This window comes from Salvia splendens, chromosome 2, assembly GCF_004379255.2.
Source record: "Salvia splendens isolate huo1 chromosome 2, SspV2, whole genome shotgun sequence".
Classification (NCBI taxonomy): Eukaryota; Viridiplantae; Streptophyta; class Magnoliopsida; order Lamiales; family Lamiaceae; genus Salvia; species Salvia splendens.
This window is the reverse complement of record NC_056033.1, coordinates 4,260,330-4,286,803: the sequence shown is the minus strand read 5'-3', so window position 1 is coordinate 4,286,803 and position 26,474 is coordinate 4,260,330. Positions and strand designations below refer to the sequence as shown.

At 36.3% G+C, this 26,474-nt stretch overlaps 2 protein-coding genes and 1 long non-coding RNA gene across 7 annotated transcripts; 2 read left to right on the top strand and 1 right to left on the bottom strand.

Annotated features, from left to right (window-relative positions):
• Positions 1-5,881: 5,881 nt before the first annotated feature.
• On the top strand, positions 5,882-7,420 carry LOC121771499 (protein RGF1 INDUCIBLE TRANSCRIPTION FACTOR 1-like). The gene is made up of 5 exons (XM_042168295.1): positions 5,882-6,053; positions 6,144-6,314; positions 6,390-6,464; positions 6,548-6,688; positions 6,798-7,420. Exons 1-5 carry the CDS (start codon positions 6,051-6,053, stop codon positions 7,095-7,097), a joined length of 690 nt encoding a protein of 229 aa, XP_042024229.1. The 5' UTR covers positions 5,882-6,050; the 3' UTR covers positions 7,098-7,420.
• Positions 7,421-18,925: 11,505 nt separating this feature from the next.
• Positions 18,926-21,684, bottom strand: LOC121780711. Its single transcript, XR_006046080.1, has 2 exons — positions 21,249-21,684; positions 18,926-19,290 (listed from the first exon to the last, which is right to left on the bottom strand). It is a non-coding gene; the product is annotated as an uncharacterized LOC121780711 (long non-coding RNA).
• A 965-nt stretch (positions 21,685-22,649) lies between these two features.
• Positions 22,650-25,970, top strand: LOC121784492 (vesicle-associated protein 1-3-like). Of its 5 annotated transcripts, none has more exons than XR_006046722.1 (8): positions 22,650-22,889; positions 23,170-23,240; positions 23,359-23,440; positions 23,524-23,639; positions 23,723-23,884; positions 24,671-24,748; positions 24,940-25,735; positions 25,832-25,917. XR_006046722.1 is itself a non-coding variant. In XM_042182645.1 (8 exons), exons 1-7 carry the CDS (start codon positions 22,838-22,840, stop codon positions 25,732-25,734), a joined length of 684 nt encoding a protein of 227 aa, XP_042038579.1. In that variant the 5' UTR covers positions 22,652-22,837; the 3' UTR covers position 25,735; positions 25,832-25,970. The 5 variants fall into 5 exon arrangements, 4 of the variants coding, with proteins under 4 accessions (XP_042038585.1, XP_042038596.1, XP_042038579.1 ...); XM_042182645.1 differs by having other exon boundaries at positions 22,652-22,889; positions 25,612-25,735; positions 25,832-25,970; XM_042182651.1 differs by having other exon boundaries at positions 24,940-25,970.
• The last annotated feature ends 504 nt before the right edge of the window (positions 25,971-26,474 follow it).

Here is a 26,474-nt window from a genome sequence, read left to right as displayed (position 1 = left end):
TTCAACTTAATTAATAATAAATCAATTTAAATTGCATCCATAGCAATCTACAGCCAATTTACGCAAATTAAAACCAAATTCCACGAAAAACCAAATTGATTCACACCGCCGCCGTTGGTGGTTTTGTAGAAGCTTGAAGGCGGTGAGATTTTAGAAAGAGAAAAAGGAAAAGAAGCCGAGAGATGTGAGTTCGTGTTACGATCACAAATTGAAGAAGGGAAGTCGCCGGCTGATGATTATGGAAGAGTGATACGTGATACACACATGCATGCAACCGTTAGAGCCGTGGGAGCTAGCATGGACCGTTGGAGCTGACCGTTGGGGTTAGCTAACTGTGACGTGGCATTAGTTAAGAGACTCTGACCAATGGGAGGGAGGCAATGACGTGTTGTGGCCAATGAGTGTGAAGCACGTGGATGTTAGTTAACAAGCGAGAAGAGAGCGAGCTAGGATGCGGAGTATAAATAGTAGTAGTTGCTCTTTCATTTGAGGTCGTCGATATTGTGTTGTTGAGTTGTGTTCATGCTTAGATCGTGGATCTAGGGCGTGTGTCAATGTTCCTACCTTGTTCTATCTTTGATTTCTACTTGTAATCGTGAGACTCGTTCATTCAATAAGATTCCTACCTATTCTTCTTAGCTCGTGTTGGTGATAATTGCGTGATTGTCGCGAAGTTACGATCATCATTGGGAAGCCACGAGAAAGGATCGTAACAAGTGGTATCCGAGCTGCTAATCCTCGGACAAAACGGCGACGCGAATTACGAAGGTGAAATCCTAGGGCAATGGAAGTTGAGAGGAGAATTGGGGAAAGGTTGAATAATCTGGTTCAACGGCAGGAGAAGATCAATGCTCGATGGAATGAGATGTTTAAGGCAGTCACATCTATAAAAGATCGATTACAGGGGAGCGGTGGGGCAACTGCCATGGTAGATGTCGAATCTAACCGTGAATCACTTGTGGAAGAAGATGATCTGCTCGTTCAATTGCGGAATCTAAAACAGGTATCACATATTCGAAGTTATATTAAAGCTTTTGAGGAGCTAAATTCTAGGGCTGGTATAGAAGAGGATCAAGCATTGAGTATATTTTTGTCGGGGTTACTAGATGAAATACGGGTACCAGTTTGTATGTTTGAACCAAAAACATTAGATGATGCTTATGCTCTCTCTAAGCTTCAAGAGCTTACAATAACTGGTGCTTTATGGTGTGATCGTAAAAAGCGATATGAGGATGAAGTAGATTATTCTATGAAGGATAGTATTCGAAATCCAGCTCTTAAAACTGAATGGAAATTGGATAGTGAAATGGAAGATGAAACATATGCAGATGAGGAGATTGACCTAGATGTTGAAATTGATGTAATTGAAGAGGAAGAAGCTGAGGAAGATCTAATGGAGCAACATAGCTGTGAGAGATATGAAGAAATGGATATAGATTTGAAGATCGGAGTAGAGGATTGCACAAGAGTGTCGAAGGAAGTTGAGGATATTGAATTTTTGGAGGTAGTGGTGACTCCATTGCAGAAAACAAGGGAGATGGAGATATTCATGCCTATGGGGAAATCAAAGGAGGTGAAGAAGGGGAAGGAATCGGAGCAGGCTCGACAAAATGCGCCAGTGAATGAGCTGTCTGTGGATTTACCTATCTCAGCATGTTATAGTCGGTCATTGTCGTGGCTGCTTAATTGGTTTCCGAGGCCTATGGTGAAGCTGAAGTTCATAACTCAGTATGATGAAGAGATAGGTGGTGAGGGTAATGTGCGACGGGCATCAGCTAAGGCAGGGGAGGATCAGATTCATGTGGCTGTAGAGGAGGAATCAGGTTGGTTACTTGATAGAGATTATGAAACCACTTGTTACGATTCTTCCTCGTGGCTTCCCAATGATGATCGTAACTTCGCGACAATCACGCAATTATCACCAACACGAGCTAAGATAATCTCACGAGCTAAGAAGAATAGGTAGGAATCTTATTGAATGAACGAGTCTCACGATTACAAGTAGAAATCAAAGATAGAACAAGGTAGGAACATTGACACACGCCCTAGATCCACGATCTAAGCATGAACACAACTCAACAACACAATATCGACGACCTCAAATGAAAAAGCAACTACTACTATTTATACTCCGCATCCTAGCTCGCTCTCTTTTCGCTTGTTAACTAACATCCACGTGCTTCACACTCATTGGCCACAACACATCATTGCCTCCCTCCCATTGGTCAGAGTCTCTTAACTAATGCCACGTCACAGTTAGCTAACCCCAACGGTCAGCTCCAACGGTCCATGCTAGCTCCCACGGCTCTAACGGTTGCATGCATGTGTGTATCACGTATCACTCTTCCATAATCATCAGCCGACGACTTCCCTTCTACAATTTGTGATCGTAACAGTTCGTCGTGGAGAAAAAAAGCAAGAGGAGGAGATGGCCGCTACGTGCCGTCACACAACGGCTACGACGGCCGCACAGGCGGCAGAGTGACAGAGTCAGCGACAAGAATGGGGAAGAAGAAGAAGAAGGAGGAGGCACCACCTCTCCTTTACAAAAAAATGATTTTCATTTTGTTAGGGTTAAGTTTATTTTCAGGTTTTTTAAACGACATCATCTTCTTTAAATTTGTTTTTTTAGAATAATAGGAGTACTGTATTATTTTTGAAAAAATATAAAAAAAATGATATTCTAAAAACCTAGTCCGGTTAAAATTAATTAAATAGTTATTGACTGTTAGTTTTAAATGGCACCGTCCAAAAAGAACTAAATCTGGTCCGTTTTCAATTGTATTGGACCAAATAATTTAAAAGATAATGTTTTGGACCAAAACCGTAAAATCGACGTAGTTTCATGGCCACTTTTGGCCTTTTGTCTTTAGAGTACTGTTGAAACTAATTAGATTTTAGATTGGAGATGGTACAAGGAATAGATACAAATTGCCTATGTGACATTAGGGCATCATTAACCCGTCCCCATTTCCGGCCCCAAGTCCCCTCCACGTCATCATTCCTCTACAGTTGCGGCCCAGGCCCCAACTGCTGTAACCCTGCAGGTTGCCGCCCGGGCCGCAACTAATAAATGACACTATTCACAACTAATAAATGATCACTCCATCGCGGATCTCTAGAGAAATAATCCGTGAAAAGCCGCAAGGCAGCTTGTTCACGGTCTCGGTGAATATACATCCGGGTACGTGGTACCCGGGTTTGTTGTTCGTTCCAAGCTTGAATAACAGCTTGGTAGCGTTCAACTTCGTTGTTGATTTCTTCTTGGATTGCCGGTAGCGCCTCTGCTAACGACCGGGACATTTGATCTTCGAATATTCTTTGACGTGGAGGCATTTTTTCGAATTCTAGGAAGAGATTTGAAGTTAAATATAAAGTTGAATGTGTATGAAAATGGAGTAGTATTTATAGAAAAAATTTTCGAATTAAAAAAAAAAAAAGGTTGCGGCCCGGCCCGAGGAGCGTGCAACGCCGTCCCAGGCCGGGACGCGGGACGCGCGACAGGCCGGGAACGCGGCCCCGGGACGGGCCTGGGCCGTGACTCTCCTCCGTGCAACGCTCGGGACGGGCCGGGACTCACGAGATGCGGCCCGGCCCCTTGCGTTACAGATGCTCTTATGGAGTGCAATAAGAGTTTTTAGAGAGCTGATAAAGGAAATACACCGTTCCCTATTTTCTATTTTGTGCCTTTTACACTTCCAAATTATCTAAATGATTTTACTAAATAAATAGACCTTAATCCATTTCCCGAGTTTATTCCTTTTGTTTCATCTACAATGCACATTTATTACTATAATTCAATTAATTAGTCATCCTGATTAAAATAGAAGTTTCTAATTCCCCATATATCTACTACTTACCTTCATAAAAATATACTACTAGTATAATATATACTCGTACCAATATAATAGTCATATTTAATTTTATATTTTGATTTGTTCATTTTATAGTGAATCAAAATTGGCCTCGTTGTGAGTAATGCCTCATTCTATACTGAAAATATTACAATAACTTTTTCTTCCTCACATCCCATATTTTGTTAATTTTATACACCAAAGATGGCCTTGTTATGATTAATGACTCATTCTTTATTAATAATTTATAAAAAATATTATTTCTCACATTTCATATTTTGGTAATTTTATAGTACTATTAAAGTTGGCCTTGTTAAGTTGTTATGAGTAATGTCTAATGACTCATTATTTTTCTAATTTATACTCATAACTTTTTTCTTTCTCACATTTCATATTTAGTCAATTATATCAAATTGATGTCAATCATTACATTTATAAATAATTATCACATATTTCTACGAATTATTGTCTTGTTTATTTTTATTAAATGGAACTTATATAGTATACCACAAACTTTTGTTATTTACATTTTATTATAAAACTAATATATAAAATACTAATTCAACATATTTTTCATTAGTTTATTCTCAATACTTCTTCTCTCTTTATAGTACTAGTTCTACAATTACTAATGATGAACTAGGGAGGGAATGGGTATTAAATTTATTTCTAAGATGTGCAAAAATTCGGCTGCAAAATGCAGAAAACCTGATATGGCAGCAGATTTAAGTTATGCAAAAAGATTATACCAACATTTTTCAGTAGACAAAAACTGGTCTCTTCCTCTTCTCTGGATACCCATTTCCAGTGTTGAGTTTTCTCCCATCTGTACTATTCCAATTCTGGGCTACGTTGCCTACTGAGTATAGAGAGATGATCTCTTTCATTATAAAATCTAGGGCTGCAGATTGGGATGTACTAATAAAATTTTTACCTTTTTGGGGTCCAATAAATGGAGGACGAGAGTAATATAATCATCCAATTTAAAATATTTTCCATATATTCCATTCAAAATAACATATTTAAGGGCATCCACAGTTGACGAGCGGACTATCCTCCGCCACTGTAGTCATGCGGACGATGACACATCCATCGTCCGCGGACGATAGGGCTTCGACCACGCATTGTCCGCGGTATCGTCCGCCCCACTGCGGGTCACACGGACGATACTGCGGACGATGCAACACGTTTTTTTTTAATTTTTTTTAATTCTTCAAAAGTTATTATATATATACACCCCAAGTTCACTCTTCCATTCACTCCACTCTTCCATTCTCACTCTTCCTTACATTAAAAATGAATCCCAGTGATTACCCAAGCCTACGCGGGACATGCACCACGCCCTCATGCAGTGCGAGGACCCGGGCAAAGCATAATACCTCAAGTGGATGATCGATGATCTGCGCCACAAGCTGGGAATGAAGGATTAGTAATGTAGGATTTAGTGAACTTGTTTTTTATTTCTAACTCTTGTAAAAAAAATTAATTAGTAATGTTAGATTTGTCTTTAATCGTAGTGTTTTTTTTAATAATTTTGTATGACATATTTGAAAACATAAAAATTAATTAATAAAATAGTAGTGAAAACTATAGGGCGGAGTTTAGGGCGTCCCACTGAAGATGAAATGGTAGGAGGATAGAATGATGATGTGGCGGAGCATATGGTGGATTATAGGGTGCTCAATTGTGGATGCTCTAAAAAGAGAATGAAATACCATAATATCAAAATGTGATTATTTATATTTCTCTATCCGTCCACTTATTATTTATTAGTACTAATTTTTTATTTATATGTTAATATTTGTCATAGTTATTTTTATTATTTTTAGTAATGAATTATGCGAGCATAGAAATTTTTGGACCAGCGGTCACATATCTATAAATCAGTGTACAAATTAGTCAATGAACCGCCCGTTGATAAATAATGCTGTTAATTACTTAAAAAAATGAAAGGGCAGTATACCCCAAAACTTTAAATGGCCCTTGTTTCATTGGTAAACAGTAGGTACAGTTTTGCAGGCGCCGTTCTCTTTTCTTGCACCCTATCGTCACCCCTCTCCCTCTCTCTCTCTCACTCAGACAACAAACTATACACTATGCAGAGATCTTTTTCCCTGATATTCTGATCAAGGGCCCTCCCCCTATATTAATAACACTTCATTTCTCAAACCCATCCAAATAATAGTAGCGTTCGATATGGTGGGGTCTCCCTTTTCTCTTCCTTTCTCTCGTCTCTTCTTCTTGTGTTTACACTCTATTAATTAATGCTCTATCTTCAACTTTGTGTAGTTGGATGCTGCGCCCCAATGGCTCCTGGCTCTCTTGTCGGAGAAGTTCTTCAATTGCTGCATAATACACCACCATGCCAAGAAGAACGACAAGAACATCTTCTGCTTGGATTGCTCCCTCGGAATATGCCCTCATTGTCTACCGCTTCATCCCTCCCACCGCCTCTTGCAGGTTTTTTATTACCTCTTCCATTTCATTTCACAATAAACAAATCCAATTACTATTTGTTGCTTTGATTTCTCTCAGATAAGAAGGTATGTGTACCATGAAGTTATAAGGATCGTCGACGCCGATGAGCTAATCGATTGCACTCACATTCAAGTCAGTTCACCAAATTCAATTCTAGGTTTACACATTACTACATGATTATTCAATTCAATTCAATTCCTTTTTTTCTTCAATAGACATACACCAACAATGGCGCAAAAGTAGTTTTCCTGAAACAGAGGCCGCTGAATCGGCCGCCGCGAGCCTCCGCCAGAATCTGCGTCGGCTGCGACAGAAACCTGCCGGAATCGGCTCTATTCTGCTCCATCTCGTGCAAGGTGCATCACATTCAAAAACGAATTCCTTTTTTAATATAGTACTACCTTATTGACTTAATTACGAATTGAATTGCTAAAATTAACACAAATTTCTCATTATTCACATCAGCTGGATCATATGGTCGAAACCGGTGGCAAACTGTGCATACATGTTCCCAACTCGGAGTTTCTCGCTTTGCCTTTGGACGATGGTCAAATGACGCCTGACTCGGTTCTCTCGATGCGGACCGACTCTGGTTCGAGCAGCGGCGGTTTGGCGGACTGTATGTATCTCAACTCTACGGCTACCTCGGAGGCCGTAAAGGGGAAGCGGAGCGTCCCAACTGGATTCGGACCGGGCTGTAGACCGGCTTCTGAGTACATAATGAACCGGAGGAAGGGTACGCCTCACCGGTCTCCGCTGCATTGATATTATATGGTTATACGACTTGTTTTTTACTACCAGCTAAGTCGTAATTTATGTGACACTCGACTCTTGATAATGGCATTATAGGGTCTTTTTTTTATATGCTTGATAATAGTAATGCCATTGATTTTGATTTAACATGCATGTATCACTGGAAAGCCGAATTGATTTTTACTACTGTCTGTTATAGAATTATATGGTGAAAAGGACGTATATCTGGATGATTTAAGGCATGTTATTGATTGATAGATAGCCTACTAGTATAAATTTAGCGGCTTTTGTTCCTTTTTGTTAGTTGGATATTTATCGTTCGATTGTACTCTCCCTCGTCTGTCTCTACTCCCTCCGATCTGTTATTATTTGTTAGTCCCTTTGTCCCAATTAAGTTAAGGCATTTTTTGGACAAGAAGATTAAGGTCATCCGTCTCTTAACCGTCTTATCTCTTAACTGTTTATGAGCTCACTGTACTTTTCACTCCATCTCTTAACTAAGAGACATCACATGCATCCCTCCATCTCTTAATCATCTCATCCCTTAACTATTTATTCAATTTCATTTTTTTTATTTCCAACAAATTCAGTTAATAAAAACACACCTTATTAAATAAAATAAAATTACAATTTGAAATCTTAAAAACACAAAAAAAAACACATAATTAAAATCTAAAAAAATAAATAACTAAGATATAATTTAAAATATTAGAAATTAAAAATTACACACTTAAAAACTACTCCGCCGGTAAATCATTCCCCGAAGGCGGTGGCGGTGTACTCAAGCCACCTATAGGCTGAATACCAATTTGTCTTAGCTTATACTCAATTCCGGCAAGATAGGCTTGATATTGGGGAGGAGTCATGTGGGAAGTGTTAGCCATCGTGGCGGTCAAGTACATGGACAATAGGGTGTTCGAACCCGAGCCCGCCTGGCTTGATTCGCCTCGGCCCCTCCTCCCTCTAGCCGCCTTCACCGCCTTGGTCCCTTGCGGCCGATGACGCCCACTGGAGGAGCCCCCTGAATCGGTGGTCGTATCCTCAACCTCCTGTGAGGCGTTGCCTGACTCGCCCTCACTAGACGAGTATTGGCCACATGCCGTGTGCTTCGTGCATTTCGAGCTCTAGCCCGTGCTGAACTGGACACCGTCAGCCCACCTTTCAACGTCTTTGACCGCCTCCCAAACATCGAAATGTTTGAATTCTTTGCTGTTGTCGTCAAAAAGACTCGCATATCCACTCTCAGAATGTCGACTCAACTGGCTCCGCTTTGGTAATTCGCCGCTTCATTCTTGTAGATCCTGCAAATTTTTTTGACATCTCTGTCGACTCGGTCAAAATGACTGCAGAGCATCTTCATGGTGTAGCGGCGGGACCCCTTTGGCTTGTTCTCGTTGTAGGCACCGGTGACCTTTTTTCGAAAACACTTGCGGGTTTGTTGATTTCCGACGATGAGATCGTACGAGACGCCGACCCAAGGGTTGAATAGAGTCATCGTGTCCTTGCGGCTATATGGATGACGACCTACATCCTCCTCTTCCTTGACGGCTTCGAATGCGCGACCCCCGGAGCATCCACCGCCCCATCCTCCTTCCGGATTGGGTTCATCAGGAAAATTCTCCCTAATTTGGGATAATCCCTGCGATTGCCCATACCTCGGGGCGGAGGGACGAGAGTATGCATTCACATCAAAATAGGGTGGTTGGTATGCCGCCGGCGTCGACGAGCCTTGGGTGCCCGACGTCGTTGAACCGGAACCGGAAGCACCCAAGACATTGTACATGCCCCCAGTCGCCAAACATGTTTAAGTCATAGCTGCCGGAGCCGCCAGAGATTCCGTCCCCGGACATTTTGAGATGAAAATTGGAGAGAAAAGAGAGAAGAATTGAGAATAATAAATGTGTGTTTGTGTGTATAATGAGAATGAAGGAGGAGTATTTATAAAATAAAAAAAGAAAAATAATCTAAAATATTATCATTTTTTAATTTGTATTTATTTATTTTTATTAAAATCAAATTTTTTTAAAAAATTATTTATTGCGTAAGCATGACGACGCCCACTCGCGGGCCGGCGGGTGGGCGTCACGCCTAGCGCCAGCGCTCGCCACGTGGCGTTGACGCGTGGCGAGACGTCTCGCCAACCCACCCTCCGGACCGAGACCGAGATGGATGGATGCATCGCTGTCTCGTTGCCGTCTTGTCTCTCGGAGACGAAACCGAGACGAGGGCGAGACGCGTTGCGGATGCCCTAAGAAATTATGTTAAAAAATGGAGTAGGAGCGAGGAATAAGTTATTCCATATGTTTCGTTATTGGAGTCTTAGATATGGATTTTAAGATAAAATTGGGTTGAATAAATTAGTGGAATGTGAGTCCTACTTATATTATTAGAGTAATTTTATGATAAAATATGAGTAGAGTAAGTTGATAGAATGTGGTTTTTATTTACTAAATGTGAAAGTGAAATATACTCTTATTGTGGGACGTATCAAAAATAGCAAAATAAGAGTCCTATTTTTGAAAATAAATACTATATCATCTTTATTTCTCTCTTACTTTTTTCCCTTCTCTCTTACTAATAATATGAACGTCACATTCCACTAACACTACTTTTGTCTTACTTTTTTCCCTTGTGTCTTACTTTTTTCCGTTCTCTCTTACTAATAATATGGACTATGCATTTTACTAACAATATTTCTCTTTTACTTTACCTATTCCACATTAAAACTCGTGTCATTCACAATGTGTCATATTTTTTATGGACGGAAGGAGTAGTAAAGTAGAATCCAACTTTCTCAACCTACTTCTCATTATAGTCCTCTTGCAAAAAGGTTGATCAAACCCTAATTTCAATGGCCTCTACATCCTAGTCCGATAGTATTATGAGGGGTGTTTAATCAGGGTATACAATAGCTAAGAGGAAGGGCCATATAACTCAGTGTCTCGCTAGAAGTCTATCTCTCAAGGTCTCCTTTGGACCTGAGATATATTGCAACTACATGGCAGCATGAATAGATCCTTCCATTTTTGAAACTCGCCCCTCCAAAACTAAACATAATGAATCGGAGGAAGGCTGTGCGTGTGCCATGGTTCTCCGTTGCATTGATAACTGTTGGTGCAAGGGTATAATAGTTTTTTTAACAACCATGTAATACCCCGATCTTTTTCTATCTTTTTAGTTGTTCTTGAAGAGACGTCGTTTGTGTAGCCAAAAAATTTCCTTTAATTCTTTTAGACGTTGATGGAATAGTCAGTGTTTTCATTATTGAATTTTGGGCTATGATCTTTTTCTTTATTTGTATGAAGCCCAATTCTTCGTCACCAACTTTTGGAAGTCCTTTTCAACTTCCTTTTGGGCCAAAACAATTATATTTATTTTCTAGTCTAATTATTCCTTTCTAAATGAAGTCACTTTGAGGAGCCCAAACCCACCCGTTCTTTTTATTTTAATTTGCAGCACTTCAAATCCTTCTATATTGCAACATCACACACACGGTTATATTAACATCCCCACTACCTTAAAAATCTCCAACAAACAAAGCAAATCCTTATATCTCCTTCAACTCCACAATGAAATCGGTTTCTACCTACATAGCTTCCCATGATCCCACGTTCTATCACTCCCAATCAACTTCTTTTTATTTTCACCAATTTCAAGCTTTCAGAAGAGAGAAAAGGAGAGAAACAGTTTCTCGATTAAGGAATTGGGAAAAGAGAGTGCAGAGAAACAAAATTGAGAGAGAAATAGGAGATGGCAGCGGCAGGCTGTCCCTGCAGAGTAGCACGTCCGACCAGCGGCTGCAGCGGGGCGGCTACGATCCAGCAACGGTGGCGGTGACTCGGAAATATTGCAGCGGTGATGAGAGAAGGAGATAGGCGGAGAGCTTAGCCTTCGAGCTCGCCGACGGCGACGACGGAGTACAGCGGCAGAACAGGATCCACTCCGAGCTGAACTAATGTGGAGGAGCGACGGAGGTGGATGAGAGACCGAGAGGCCAAGGGAGTCATCAGCCTTGGTAGAGCTGAGCGACGGCGGTACTGGAGTTTCACGGCAGCGTTCAGCGGCGATGCAGCAGCGTCGGGGCGACGAGGCTGGGCGAGGGCAGCTCAGTGCCGGCTTCGTGCAGACATCAACGTTGGCGAGGAAGCGAACCAGCCACCGGAGGTGGCGCTGAAATAAACGGCGGATGAGTGAATTTTGGAAGATAGACGACGGTATTGAGGGATTTCTCAATTTGGGGGAGTTTCTAATTTGGGAAGAAAAAGGAGATAGACGATGGTGGAGGATGGGAAGCATTATTTGGGCTGTTGTACAAAATTTTGAGTTGGGCCTAGAGTGATTTAATTGGTTGGGCCTAGTCTATTAATTATAGTGGAGCCATTGATTTTCTCCCAGGAAGTTTTGCTCGTTGAATTATTTGGACTGGATTTTGAGCTCAAGAATGATGGGAACGCGATGGTCGGCCTCGAAAATAAATGAAAGAGAAGAGAAACAGGGACTCGAGGAGGGATTTCTTTGCGGACAAAATCCAAGTCGAAATAAAGAATTCAAATTCAGAAAATTAAACGAATGAGGTGGGCTTTCTTTTTAAATAAGGGCAATGCCCTAAGTATACTTTTTATGTGAAAATGATATGAATATTTGTCATGCCGTGTTTTGTTTTATTCTATGGAACCTATCTGATGTGGCTTTTGCCATCAATGGATAATCGAATTCGGGTCTGTCTAGGGAGTGAGTCCCTATTCAGGCTAGTGTACACCTATGGAGATCGTGAGCCGTCTTTTGGGTCGGCCGGTCTAGTGACTTGGGATGTGGCCACATTCCTTGTCATCAATGGATCAGATATGGTAGATAGCTATGGGAAAATGGTTGATCAACCGAATTTTACAATGGAAATGATTTTAGTGTCTTGGGCGATTTCTAAAGTTAAAACCCCAAGGTCACTCAATGGTGGCATGATAAATACTTTTTATAAAATGTTTTCGGCATGAGTCCACTGAGTGCATCAAGTACTCAGCCCTGCTTTTCTTTTAAAAATTGCAGGTTGAGCGTGACGGGTGCGGTGGGTGTTGAGCAAGACCGTCGAAGAAATTAAGTGTTTAGAATGTGTCATGTCTTCACACGTGGCATATTCCTTCTCTCGAAATGCTTCCGCTAAGTAGTTGTCTTTCTTTTGAGTTCTTGCATCGCTAAATATTGTTTCTTTTGAGTTGTTGATTGTTGAGATACTCTGATTTTATTCGAGCTATTCCCATTTGTTTCGGGCTATGGTTGAGTTGTGTTGATTTCCCCTTTCTTCCCCGCTTCTTTAACCCTCCCCTAGTCGCGATCAACCGTGTTTTCTATCCTTAGAAAATGCGGGCGTGACAAACCATCGATTATATAAAACGAAATGTATTTTTAGGAAAATGTTTTCCCAACTAAATCAGATTCTTACCATTGAGATAGGCATTTTAGGTTCTTATTTGCGTGAAAGATTGCCTATTTAACCTCGAATTAGTAGTGCAAAACTAATTCCAAATACTCTTTGTTTTGCATAACTACATGATTTCGGGTTATAATTCGCACGTGTTGGTAAGCAGACGTATATAATTTATAAGTTCAAATCTAAACAAAATAATCTTGCTATGTGCATATATTATTGTTACTCTTCCTAGCATTAAATATGAGTATTAATTTCTTCCATGCTCTAACAAGGTTGAAAAAGAATTACTCCGTATTAATTTCTGTATGATGCATGGAAGCAACCGGGACAAAGCAAAGTATATATGTGTACAAAAATTACTTTTAAAAGTATGCATATATAATGACACTCATTATATGCAAATCCATTTCTTATTGCAGAATCGCAGAATTAGACTAAATTAAAATTTTTAGATCTAATTTGTTATGGATGAAATGAGCAAATATATAAATTATTTCCGCCTTCATCACAAATATATATTTACATCAGCCCAGGGTAAATAAGTCATACTAATATATTAGGATGATTTAACTTCAATTCAGAATATTATATTACTACATTCCAGTAGAGTATCACTTTATTCCATTATGAATATTACTTCATTCCAGTAGGATATCCTAATTGAATGATGCAATAAGCATATGGAATGATGTAATAATCTATTTGAATGAAGTATGTGCAGAAGCATTTAAAGCCTTACTGGAATAAAGTAAAAACTTTGTTCAATGAAGAACGTTTTTGAATGAAGTAATATACCTATTGGAATGAATTGTATTGTTTAAAGTGAATAAAGTAAAAACTCAGTTCAATGGATTCGAATGAAGCATGTGCTGAATCATTTTAAAATCTACGGGAATTAAATAAAAACATACTGTAGTTTCAAGGTATTACGTACCGGAATGAAGTAATAAACCTACTAGAATGAAGTAAAATGGACTCATAATAAAGACCAACACATCAACGCATCTCGTCAAAAAACTAGATCTAATGGTCATAATTTGGTCTCTAGTTCGGTCTTTAAAATTAATTCAACATTGATCACAACTCGTAGATATAATTAAGTCAAATAACTTAATGGCCATGTTTGGTTGGCGGGAAGGTAATGTTGGCAAGGAAAATTATTTATGGGAAAATGAATCCCGGGAATATGATTTCTAATAACTTTACTTTCCCGTGTTTGGAAAATATCAAGATTTGAAAGTATATATTTGATTTAAACACTAAACTAAAAATATACTTATCATTTTTTATTTATAAAAAATAATAATACATAATATTTAATAAATTATTAATTATAAATGATAATAATTATATTATTTTATTTATTATTACGATGGATAGTTTAAATATGAATTATACATCATAATATATAATAATATAATAATAAATAAGATTATTATTATTATTATCATTATATTTACTTAATTTTTAATTGAATAAATTTTATAATTTAAATTTTCACTACAATTTTATTGTTAATTACTAATTTATAAATTAATAATTATTATATTATTATATAATTATAATTATATTTAATTATTTAATAAATTATTATTATTATGATAATAAAAATAAATATTAATAATATAGTTATAATTATGATAATTTGAATTATAGTTATTTATTATCCTGAAATTAAGTATGGTTTATACTTTTAAATTATTTTTAAAATATTGTAATAAATAATAACAATAATAATGATGATGATAATGATAATAATAATAATAATAATAATAATAATAATAATAATAATAATAATAATAATAAACTGTACTATATTGCATTAAATATGTAAGAATTCTAAAACTGGGAAAAAGAATACCTAAGAAAAGTTAGGATTCCGAATCCTGAAAAGTTGTACTAACTTTCCTTGTTTCAGGATTTTGATTACTTTTCCAATTTGATTAAAAACAGAAACAAACACAAAAATTTAAAATTTAAAGAATCAGATTACTTTCCCAGACAGAATCCTGGCAACCAAACAAACATGGTCAATATGCTAACAAATATCTGTGCTATGCATCTAGGGATTTACATTAATTATTGTTGGTCCCAAGTCTATATTCTAGTATATGTTTGTTTGTTTGTTAGTAGAAGGTGGTATATATCTTGGGCATGTAATAAATTTATGTTACATTATTACTAGTTGATAATTAATGAATTATTAGTTACGGAGTATCGGAACAACATTTAAGATGTTTCTCTAAGCTTGTAGCAGTATATATTAAACAATCTAGCTATAGGCTTAATTACTTATAAGATTTAACCGTGTCTAAAGCTTATTAGAATCAGTCAAAGTGTTTGTATAATTAAGCTTATAAGCTAAAAGAAAATACTAAGGAACTAGATTGAGAAAATTGAGTATAAACGAAATTAGAAGGTATGTTTAGTTATTATAAGTTATTACAATCTATTTTTATAATTAATAAACCTATATATAGCTTTTAAGCTTCACGGGAAAATCATCTTAATCACGGTGAGTCATTTCTTGTTTACTTCAAGGTTTTATTTTGTTGTTGTTGATAGTAGCGACTAGTTAAATTGAGGTGTACATGACTTGACTTCGATTATTGTAAAATTATTTGTAGTTATAGATCGAAAATAATATGGTAGCCCAATCATTATCAAAATAAATGCTATACAAAATGTCAAAACATGTAATAAAAGGTTATGTTCACATCCCTAAACCCTATACGAAATTAATTCGATTTAGCGGTTATAACTAATTAACTGTTTCATCGTTATCGTTGTGAAAAGCTTCTATAATGATTTTATTCAATCACATGTGACTTAAGTAAATATCATTAGCATCATATACCCCCTCTATTTTCTAAAAATAAATAACACGAGTTTTAATGTGCAATTGGTAAATTAAACAAAAGAAAATGGAAAATGTAGTAAAAGAAGTGTTAGTAGATTGTGAGACATACAATATAAATGATGTGTATGATTATTATTTATTGAAAATTTTGCATATTTACATTTATTCTAATTTTGAGGGACGACCAAAAATGATAAAACTATTCTACTTTTTACGACAGAGAGAGTATATTTCTTCATATTATACTTTTAGTGTAAAAATATTTTTAATTACATATTTTAGTATATTTCAAATTTACACTTGTGCAAGTAACACCGAACATTGAGCAAAATGCTACAATGATTCTGAATAATCTACAATTAATACTCGTGGGAAAAGAAACATTGGTTTGAATTAACATTGAAACAATTTGATTAGTTGTACAGTAATTTAGCACCCCCCCAAATAAAATGAATATAGGGACTTAGGGAGTAAGTATTGAATTAAATTGCTCGTACAACTTATTTTCGTACAACTTATTTGAGTTGTTGGTTAATGGGCAATGAATACGGACATGCATATGCCTGCACTGAATTAAATGATTATTTGGTTAGAACCGGACAAAAACATATACTCTATCCGTCCCAATTTAAGAGTAAGATTTAGTTATGACACATGTTTTAAGAAATTGGTGAAGTGTGTAATAAATGAAGTGAGGTAGTGGTTGTTGGAGTGTGTAATAATTGAAGTAAGGTAGTGGAAAGTGAGACCCTTTTAACTTTTTGTATGTTTATAATTTTGTTTTATTTTTATGAAAGTAATGACATTTGAGTGTAAATTTGATGAATAATGAGGTACAATTTTATGTCCAAATATGGTAGATTCTAAATGTGACTCTTAAAATGGGGCGAACTTAAATGGTAAAATGTGATTCTTAAATTGAGACGAAGGGAGTATATTGCAAATCAATGGTTAATTTGGGGTTAGTCGGCTGGATCGACGAACCCTAGTGGGTCCTTGAATGTCGAAAAATTAAATTAATTTGAATTTGGTGTTATTTCAGACCGCATTTTACTATAATCAATCTCATTATTTGGGACGAAGTCCATTTTCGGCCTTCGTATATTATCTAAGTGGTTGTGATAATGCCACATTGCTTATGCCTCCGAAGCCTACTTTCTTAGTTTTATCAGAATCCACGAGTTTCATTTTCTAGGTCTACTATTTTTCTAAATGTATTAAACGTATTACTTATATTGTAGGAGTATTTAGATTCTTTCATACTTGGGGTACAGGAGTAGTGAGTTTCTTTCATAATTGGGTATCTGAACTTAACAAACATGTTTGAAGATGGCTGACCAAACCATATAGTATACAATCTTCGAAGGAATACCAAAATTTGTGGATATATACATTTATATTAGGGGAGCATTAGGGTGCCACCATAATTAGAGTGATACCCTACCACTAATTTGATCCGTCAAATCTGGTATATGGACGCTTGAGATCAATTTATTGAAATAGAGTCCGGATTGTTGGATAATGCAGATGATATTGCTGTCTAGGGGTAATTTGGTCAATTACTTAATTTGAAACCTAAAATGATATAGGTAATATGTAAAGTGCAAATACTACTTAGCAATACTGCAATCTAGTAAGGTAAAAAATTATTATAAATTATGCAGACACGTAACACTGCAATATTCATATAGTAACAATGCAATAGTCATAGAGTAACACTGCAATCTGGTAATGTAAATAACTATTATAAATTATGTAGGCACGTAACACTGCAATATTCATAAAGTAACACTGCAATATTCATAGAATAACACTATAATCTGGTAAGATAAAAAACTATTACAAATTATGCAGACACGTAACACTACAATATTCATAGAGTAATATTGCAATGTTCATTGAGTAAGACTGCAATCTGGTAAGGTAAAACTATTACGAATTATGCAGACACGTAACACTGTAATATTCATAGAATAACACTACAATATTCTTAGAGTAAGACTGCAATCTGTTAAGGTAAAAACAAATACGACTATAAACTTCAAGTACTCCAAAACAAACTAAATGCTCTCTTATTCCTTTTGTCTGCCACAATTTCTAGAGTCATTGGGACACATTTCTCCACATTTTCCACATGACGCAATGGTTTGGTCATCAACTTCACAGGCACCAATCGGCTTGCAGAACTTCCTGAACCTGCAATTGAATGCAATTAACCATATGGTGTACTACAATATGCACCATATAATGCATCAATCTAGTAAAGAACAGAGTATAGCCACAAGAACTTAATAAATGAATCAATCAAAACGAATTTGAATAGCAATCAGTAGGTTCATAAATGAATCAAAACGAATTTGAACAGCAATCAGTAGGTTCATAAACGAATTTGAACTTAATAAATGCATCAATCAAAACGAATTTGAATAGCAATCAGTAGGTTCATAAATGAATCAAAACGAATTTGAACAGCAATCAGTAGGTTCATAAACGAATCAAAACGAATTTGAACAGCAATCAGTAGGTTCATAAACGAATCAAAACGAATTTGAACAACAATATTCACAGATGCAATTGTAATACAGATATGCAATTGCAAGTTCAGAGAAACGCAATTAGCAATACATTACGAAGCAATCCAGAGTTAAAAAAACATGCTACACCAAAAATGAATCAAAAAAACAAATAAGAATAAATAATAATCATAAATCAATTTTAGATCAACAAAGCTGGATAAAACACATGAATTTACAGATTATCAAACAATCATGAATTCAACACACATGCAATAATAGACGAATTTGCAAATTATCAAATAATGACTAATAAAAAACATGAATTTTACAGATCCTAGGGCTGATAATCGATTCACCCATATTCAAACGAATTTGTGGTGTGATTGCAGAGAAAATCGCTTATTACAGAGAATTCAACGATTGAATAGCTCGTTGCCGATTGAAATCGTTGATTGGAGAGAATTGCAGAGAAATTGCTGAATGCAGATGAATTAAACCGATCGTGTGATTGAATAGCTCGAATTGAGATGAATTCAAACAGAATTGAGATGGATATTGTAGAATCGAGAATGGTGGTGTCATTTGCAGAATCTAGCGTGAAATTGGGTGGAGAATGGTATGAAAAGTGACGTGAAATTGGGGTGGAGAATTCCATTGCGAAAAAGAAATTTCCTAATTTGCCCTTAAGCGTTTTAATTTGAATAAACAATACTCCCTCCGTCCCAGAGTATTAGACTCACTTCTTTTGGGCACAGGAATTTAGGAGGTGGTGTTTAGTGGTGTAAATGAAGTTGGTAATAAAGTAGATTAGGTGATATGTTGTATTTTTATTTTTAAATTTAAAATAAATGGAATAATTAATTTTTTGTATGCATGCATTTAGCTTACTGATATTTCAAAGCATATTTCTAATTAACTTTACTCATATTAAAAGTATCCATATTTAATGAATGCTAAATACGACGTCAAGTTCAAATTGAGCATATTTCAAACAATATGTATTGCAAACATTAAAATAATCAATGACTAGGAAAAGATCAAAACAAAATTGAAATTTTGATTCACTTTAATTCACATTTAGCGCCTGATGACATTTTCAAGTTAAAAAAAGTGGCGCCACTTCTGCCACATATGCTACCTGTTCAATTTTTTCAAATTTTCAGTGAAATCACTACAAGTGGCGCCATAGACTAACATAAATACTCCAGTGTGCCATAAATATTCTTACACCTACTTTACATTCACACAACACAAAAGATCCAGAATGCAGCGATCTGCCACAAGTATATGTACAAAGCTTCAGCAACAAATTGTGCAGTTCATCAATGAGAGATGCATAAACGGCAAGCCACCGCGAGGCACGATGAAAGAAGCTAGGGAGAAGTTTAACGTATCAGCTTCTACCTGCACAAGATATTGGTCATCAGCTAAAAAACAAAGAGCAAGAGGAGAAACAATGCAGGTAATCAATCATAGGAAGAACAAACCATGTAGCAGACGTATTCATGTTGATCTTATTTTACTTCAAAGTTTGCACTTCACTAAAAGAGGAAGTATCAGAACATTGGCTGTTGGATTAGGATGCTCTAAGAGTACAGTAGGAAGATGGGTGCAAGCAGGGCTGATTAGAGCTCATACATCAGCCATTAAGCCTGATCTAACAGCCCCCAACAAATTGTTGAGGATGAGATTCACACTAGAGGCTTTAGAATTGGATAGGATTTTAAGGAAACTCAAGTTCAAAGATATGCACAACACAATCCACATTGATGAAAAATGGTTCTATATCACGAAAGGTACACGTAGGTTCTATATGGCACCGGAAGAGGAAGAACCACACAGATCATGCAAAAATAAGCAGTTCATTTCTAAAATCATGTTTATGTGCGCTGTTGCAAGACCATTATTTGGAGGAAACGGAGAGGTTCTGTTTGATGGTAAGATAGGTATTTTTCCATTCATAGAAAGGGTTCCAGCAAAGAGGAATAGCAAAAACAGAAGGGCAGGAACAATAGAAACCAAACCAATCGAAAGCATCACAAAGCAAGTGACAAAGGACTGTGTAATAAATAAGGTATGACCTTCTAAACGGAGTAACTTTGATGTTGCTGTAGTTACATGTTACAGTGATAACGAGTGTTTTTAATGCTTCTAAACTAACTTTATTGCATGCATTGAATGAAGAATTTACAATTCATTTTTTGTATGCATGCATTTAATGTATGCATTCTAGTTACACATTCAACTTATGATGAAAATTTAGTGGATGCAATGCAATTAATGCAAGAATTGAATGCAAAAACAGATTATTCCAGCCATCATGGCAAAATGGCCGGAGGGAGCAAGTAAGCAAATCAATATCCAGCAAGATAATGCAAAGCCACATATTAAGAATGAAGATGTGGATTTTATTGATGCTGCAAATCAGAACGGGTTCAACATGAAGCTGGTGCAACAACCCCCTAACTCCCCAGATACTAATGTGAATGACTTAGGGTGGTTTCGAGCAATACAATCACTTCAGCAACAAACTGCATGCAACACATTGGATGATTTATTGAATGCTGTGGAAAAATCATTTCATGAACTATCTCCTATAAGCCTAGACAATGTTTTCATGTCTCTTCAAGGATGCATGATTGAGATCATGAAGTGTAAGGGGCAGAACAGGTACAAGATTCCCCATATGGGGAAAAATGCTCTAAGAAGATCTGACCAACTGCCTCAGAACTTAGAAGTTCCTACACAGCTAGTTGCAGATTGCATTGCTTATTTAGAAGAACATGGGCATGGGCATAATGAAGGAATAGGAAGGATTGTGCAAGATTTGGGATTGGAACATACTCAGCAATGAGCAGCAACTGCAGTAGCAACTATGCATCTTTTGGGAAGGTAAGGAACTTTGTAAAAAATATTTTGGACATTAATATTTTGGAGATGTGAATCTTATTTTGGAGAGATGTTGTAGCAACATGTGAACTTTGTAAACATGTTGTAGGAGCATGTCAATATTTTGTTATTGTAGGTGTAACAAATCTTTTGTGCACAAAGCTTTTGATGAAAAATGATGGTTGTAATACATCCATAAAAAATTCACACACCAACAATTTACACAACCATCACAATTCACACCAACAATAAAAAGCATCTTAGTCAGACATTTCAAGGCATATAAACAATACACATAGATATAACAAACACAAACAATTCAACAAATTCAGCAAATTTAACAAAAAATTTCAACAAAAGCAGCAAACAAATTCAGCAAATTTAACCAAAAATTTCAGCAAATTTAACAAAAAAATCCAGCAAATTCAGATAGAGAGAAACCAAAACAGAGGAAAGATCTCATCAATTTTAACCTTATTTGAAGCCATAAAAATGCACGGGTGCATATATATCACGTTCGCAAGGATCTTCGCCGGCGGCAGCAGCATCATGGTCAGATATTTGTTGGAACACAGCTTTCAGATCTTTTAATTTCAGCTGACCGCTCTTGAACTTCTTTACGGCAGGGGTGGTGGCGTCGGCAACCGGAGCTTTCTCGGCGGACTCAACAGACGGCACAACAGGGGGCGGGAGGTTGAAAAACTTTGAGCTTTCCTCTTTCCTTGCACCACGACGAGTGATTTTCCTCCGCCACCGCCACTGCCAGCAGACCACCACGGCGAGCGAGTAAGGGGGCGTCGGGGGTTAACCCACCCATCATCGCTTGGATTAGGCTCACATATTTCGTCGTTGGAAGCCATGGATGCGTGAGTTTGAGAGAAAATTTAGATCTAGGGTCTTTTTTTTGGAAGAGGCGTGGAGAGAGAATGAGGGATTGAGTCTGGAAGAGAGAGAAGACATAAAAATGAAATGATGTTGGTGGGTTGGGTACCGATTTCCATTCAATTAACATTGGATTAATTAACATTATTTTAATCCTAATTGTAATAAGGGAGTTACTTAAATTCTTTAATTTTTACCATAAATAGAAAGTGGTCAAGTATGTTGGGACACCCCAAAATGGTATACGAGTCTAATACCCTGGGACGGAGGGAGTACTAAAATGAGATGTCACATGGCAGCAACCGTCCAATTTTCAGATCCTAGGGCTGATATTGGTGGTATGATGTTATGTTAAAATGTATTGTCATTTAATACATCCTATCATGTATGATGTATTAGAGCATCTCCAAAGTAAAAAATAAATGAAAAGATAAAGTCTTGTAATTATATTTATTTTATTTTCATGAAAATTTATTCTATCGAGGAAAAGATATTATATCTTTATATTTTGGAACGTTACTTGTACTATTTTTTTTAGTTTAAAAATAATTTAATTTTCTACATATCTTTTTATTTTGTACTCCATAATTTGTTATTTTTAAGAAAAATATATATATATTTTTAAAAGTAATAGATGATATATATTTTTTTATATACCTTATCTCTTCGGAGATGTGTTATAATAGTAGTATATCAACTTATATTCTCGGGCAAACATTATTTTTATGTGCAGAAATAATAATATATTATCTATCAACTGCCAGCGAGAATATTGATATCAAATTTAAAATGAGCCAATATTTAGATACAAAATATAGTTATGTAATATTCAGTATTGTGCAAGAATATTTTGTACTCCTACTAGTTAGAAATAATCTTTAATTATAAGGAATGGATTTCAATGAAATTCATCGCCTTCAATAATGATTGAAAACAAATTAAATATAGGAAAAAGAAAAAAAAAACAGCAATAAATACAAAAATAAAATAAAAAGGCAATTCCCTTCTTTGAATCTTGATCTTGCAGAGGACCATACTATATGACACAGAAGGGAATTTCTCGTTTTCTTATTTTTAGGGGAATTCTGAATTTGTTCCCCTTCACGATTTCGGAATTCTTAGAAATTGCGGTCGATTTCGCGTTAAAATTTCTGGATTCAGAAAATTTTTTTTGGAAAAGATGACAATGGGAGAGCTTCTCCGTATTCAGCCTTCAGAGCTAAAATTCCCATGTAAGCGAATTTCGATAATTCATCCATTTTGTTCGACGATGAATGGATAAATATAAAAAGAGGAATCATGTGCTCACTTTATTGTTCTTTTGTTAGCTCTTTTAAGATGCTTTTTTTGTGGGGTTCTTTACTAATTAATATTTTTAGGTTTTTGAAATTCTTTTGTGACTGTTCAAACCTTTTTCCGTTTCACATGAATCTAAGAATTTTGTTTTTTTATAGCAAATGCTTGAACGTGATTAGTTAATTTTGGTATGTGATTAATGCTTTGTGGATTCAGTTGAAGTTCGGAAGCAGAGTTCATGTGCTCTGCAGTTGGCTAATAGGACAGATCAGTATGTGGCGTTTAAGGTAATTAATTCCTCAGAGATCATAGTTGAGTTAGTGTATCTGCTTGTTTGATGAATTATGTATATATATGAATGAAACTGTGCAGTTTCCTGATTTTTATGCCATTTCAATGGAATAGGTTAAGACAACCAATCCAAAAAGGTATTCCGTACGGCCGAATGTTGGTGTCGTTTTGCCCTATTCTGTGTGCAATATCACAGGTGAAAAGCACTATGATCAATCTAATCATTCTCTTATTTTCTTGTCTTTAATTGTTTTCTTCTTCGTGGTTTTATGTTTTTAGTTACTATGCAAGCACATAAGGAGGCTCCCCCTGATATGCAATGTAGGGATAAGTTTCTAGTTCAGAGCGTTATTGTTCCGAATGGCACAACAACTAAGGATATAAACCAGGAAATGGTTAGTTAAGTTTGCTGTATACTGATATTGCGTAACCAAATTTTGACTTATGTGTGCATTACTTTCGTCAATTTTTTCCGTAGTTCAACAGGGAGAGTGAAAAGTTTATCGATGAGTTCAGATTAAGGGTCATTTTCATTCCTGCAAACCCTCCCTCCCCAGTACCCGAAGAAGATGAAGAAGTGAGTTCACCTGGAACATCTTCAGCTGAGGATGAAATAAAAAATTCTTCATTGTCTGAACCTGTAAGTATAGTCAACTGTCTTCTTTTCTTATCCAGATCATTTAAGCAATCAATGAGAAATGCATCATTTTGGTGATGGTTCGTTCCTTGTCAGGCATATTAGAAAGAACCTTCTAATTTTACATTCAATATTATAAATTCTGAAGTTTATGATAACTAAACAAGTCGGTTTTCTTTTGGAACTGCAATTGCATCATCATGTCTCTCGATCTTTATGTTACTCTCCTAGAGCAAGGAAGGATATGGTGCAAAATATGTATACAATTGGTTTAGATTCACCAGTCACCAGTCAATCACTAACTAACTAGCTGAAAATCTTTAGTGAGAGATTAAGTCATTAGCAATCATGCATTTCCATGTCTTTCGTGAAGCTTGATCTGACTATCTTGTAGTTAGCCTTGAAAGTTGAAACTTCTTAAGTTCTTACTGCCTCATTCTTTATGTTTTTCTAAAATAAATAATATGCAGATAAATACTAATTGAACAGGTATCTGTATAATTATCTTATGCTGAAGTGTTATATAATTAAAAGCTATGACCAAGGACATTACTATGATTTTTATTTAGAACTTAGGCCTGTGTAAGGACGCTAATTTAAACCTGCTTTGTTTATCTGGGTTTTTTTATTCGACCATCTTCTTTCAGTTGTTTTGTTTGTTGTCGTGATTTGTTTAGCTGATTTCTTCATATAAAATATAGAGTAGAGTATAGTTACTTATTCAAAGGTGTCTAAGTTTTGTTGTTATGTTACTAAGACTTCTGTTTGAAATGTAATTTTGATCTTCAGCAACGGTCTGCTGCCTTAAAGTTGAAAAACGAGAAAGCTTCTGTTAATATACAAAATGATAAGCTCCTCGGCGAATTGGTACGCTTTGGTTTCCATGCACTGCATTATTTGTATTCTTGTCTAATGACTCTCATCTCATCTAATGAGCACCTTCATAACTACACAAACCTCATCTGAGGCAATTTCAGTTTGACGTACATTCAGGAAATGTAGTTATTATGGACAAACATCAAGCTTATATTTGTTTATCTTAATGATGTGCAAAACAGTTATCGCCACTCAAAGGGCAGGGTGATTTTGTCCAAGGATGGTTGGTTGCTTTAGTTAGAAAAACCAGTACGTCTTTGCATTTGTCCAAGCCTCCAAGGACAGTAATACAAGACATATAACTCTCACCAATGCTGGTGTTGTCGATCAGCTGCAAGGATATTTCACTAAGGGGTCTTTCAATATCACATGAAGTAAATTTAAAGATAAGAAAATTTGTTAAGAGCCAATTTCTTTTCGCTTACGTGCCCTTGTCTGTTTTCGAGAGTCTCGAGGAAGACAGCTATATTGGAAAACATATCCAGAAGACAATTTTTAAGATATTAATCTAGTCTCTGAGCTCCCCAATCTGGAAAAATCTGTTAGGTTTTGACTTAAACATGAAAATAAAATTTGTTTTTTTTCCTCTTACCAGTGATGCTTTGCTAATTTATTTCTGTTTGTTTCGAGACTCTGGATCTGCTTGCACTGACATAAACCTAAAACATTCTAAACTGGATCTCAATTCAAGAATTTAGATGATTTCTTTATCCTCCTGTCATTGACTGCTCTATTGACGCACGATTACTGTATCTCTAATCTGCTTCAACCTTCTTCATGCGCTACACGCTCTGAGCTTTTCATATATGCACCTGCTTTTCTATGTTTACATGCTTCATTGCATTGCTGGCCAGGAATCCATGAGGAAACAAACTGGACAAGGGAGATTTGGATCCGTTTTCATACTTTTAGTTGGGCTAATTCTCGGAATATTGGTGGGATACTTTCTCAGGATACAAGTGCCTACACTGCAGTAAGGTTTGATCTTTGTTCAGATGTCATGAATTTGCTCACCGGAATCTCTCAGTCTTTTCCTTAGTAGAGACATTAGGTTTATAATTTAATTTTTCGCAGGAAGATATTGGCTTTCTGTTATGTAGTACCAAATTTTGGTATCTTATTCTTTCAGAAAACATCGACATACAAAATGTCTTCGTTCATTCAGCCTGACCTTAATGAAATAGGTGAAGGAGACGTGATTTTTTAAAGTCTAGAATTGTTGTGGCCTCTCAAAATCGTTGTGAATGTTGATAAAATTCATTTTGTAAAATTGCTGCAGTTTTGTTAGATACTAATAAAACTGATTTTCTTTATATGAGCAGAAACATAATATTACTCTAAAATCTAGTTGAAGAAAAACACCACGAGCATTTGATATGTGTAAAATTACTTAAGTCATAAAATAGTTAACTAGAAAGAGAATCTTTTGAGAGGACTAAGCTAATTATAGAGAAAAAAAGTGTGGACAAATGGATTTTGATGCCGTAGTTAGTAGAATGGAAGTGATACAAATTCTTTACATCACAACAATGCAAATATGACGTACACAATTGGTTTTCCATGTGGGTCAAGGGTTGAGTTGACTTGACTCCACCATCGCCCATAAGGATCGGAAAACTCTATTAAATTTTCCTTAGAGTTGCCGCGTACATTCCTGTGCGGAAGCTCCGCTCCAACCCTTTTGGGTTCACTTCCGTTCACCATCAACGGCTATTGG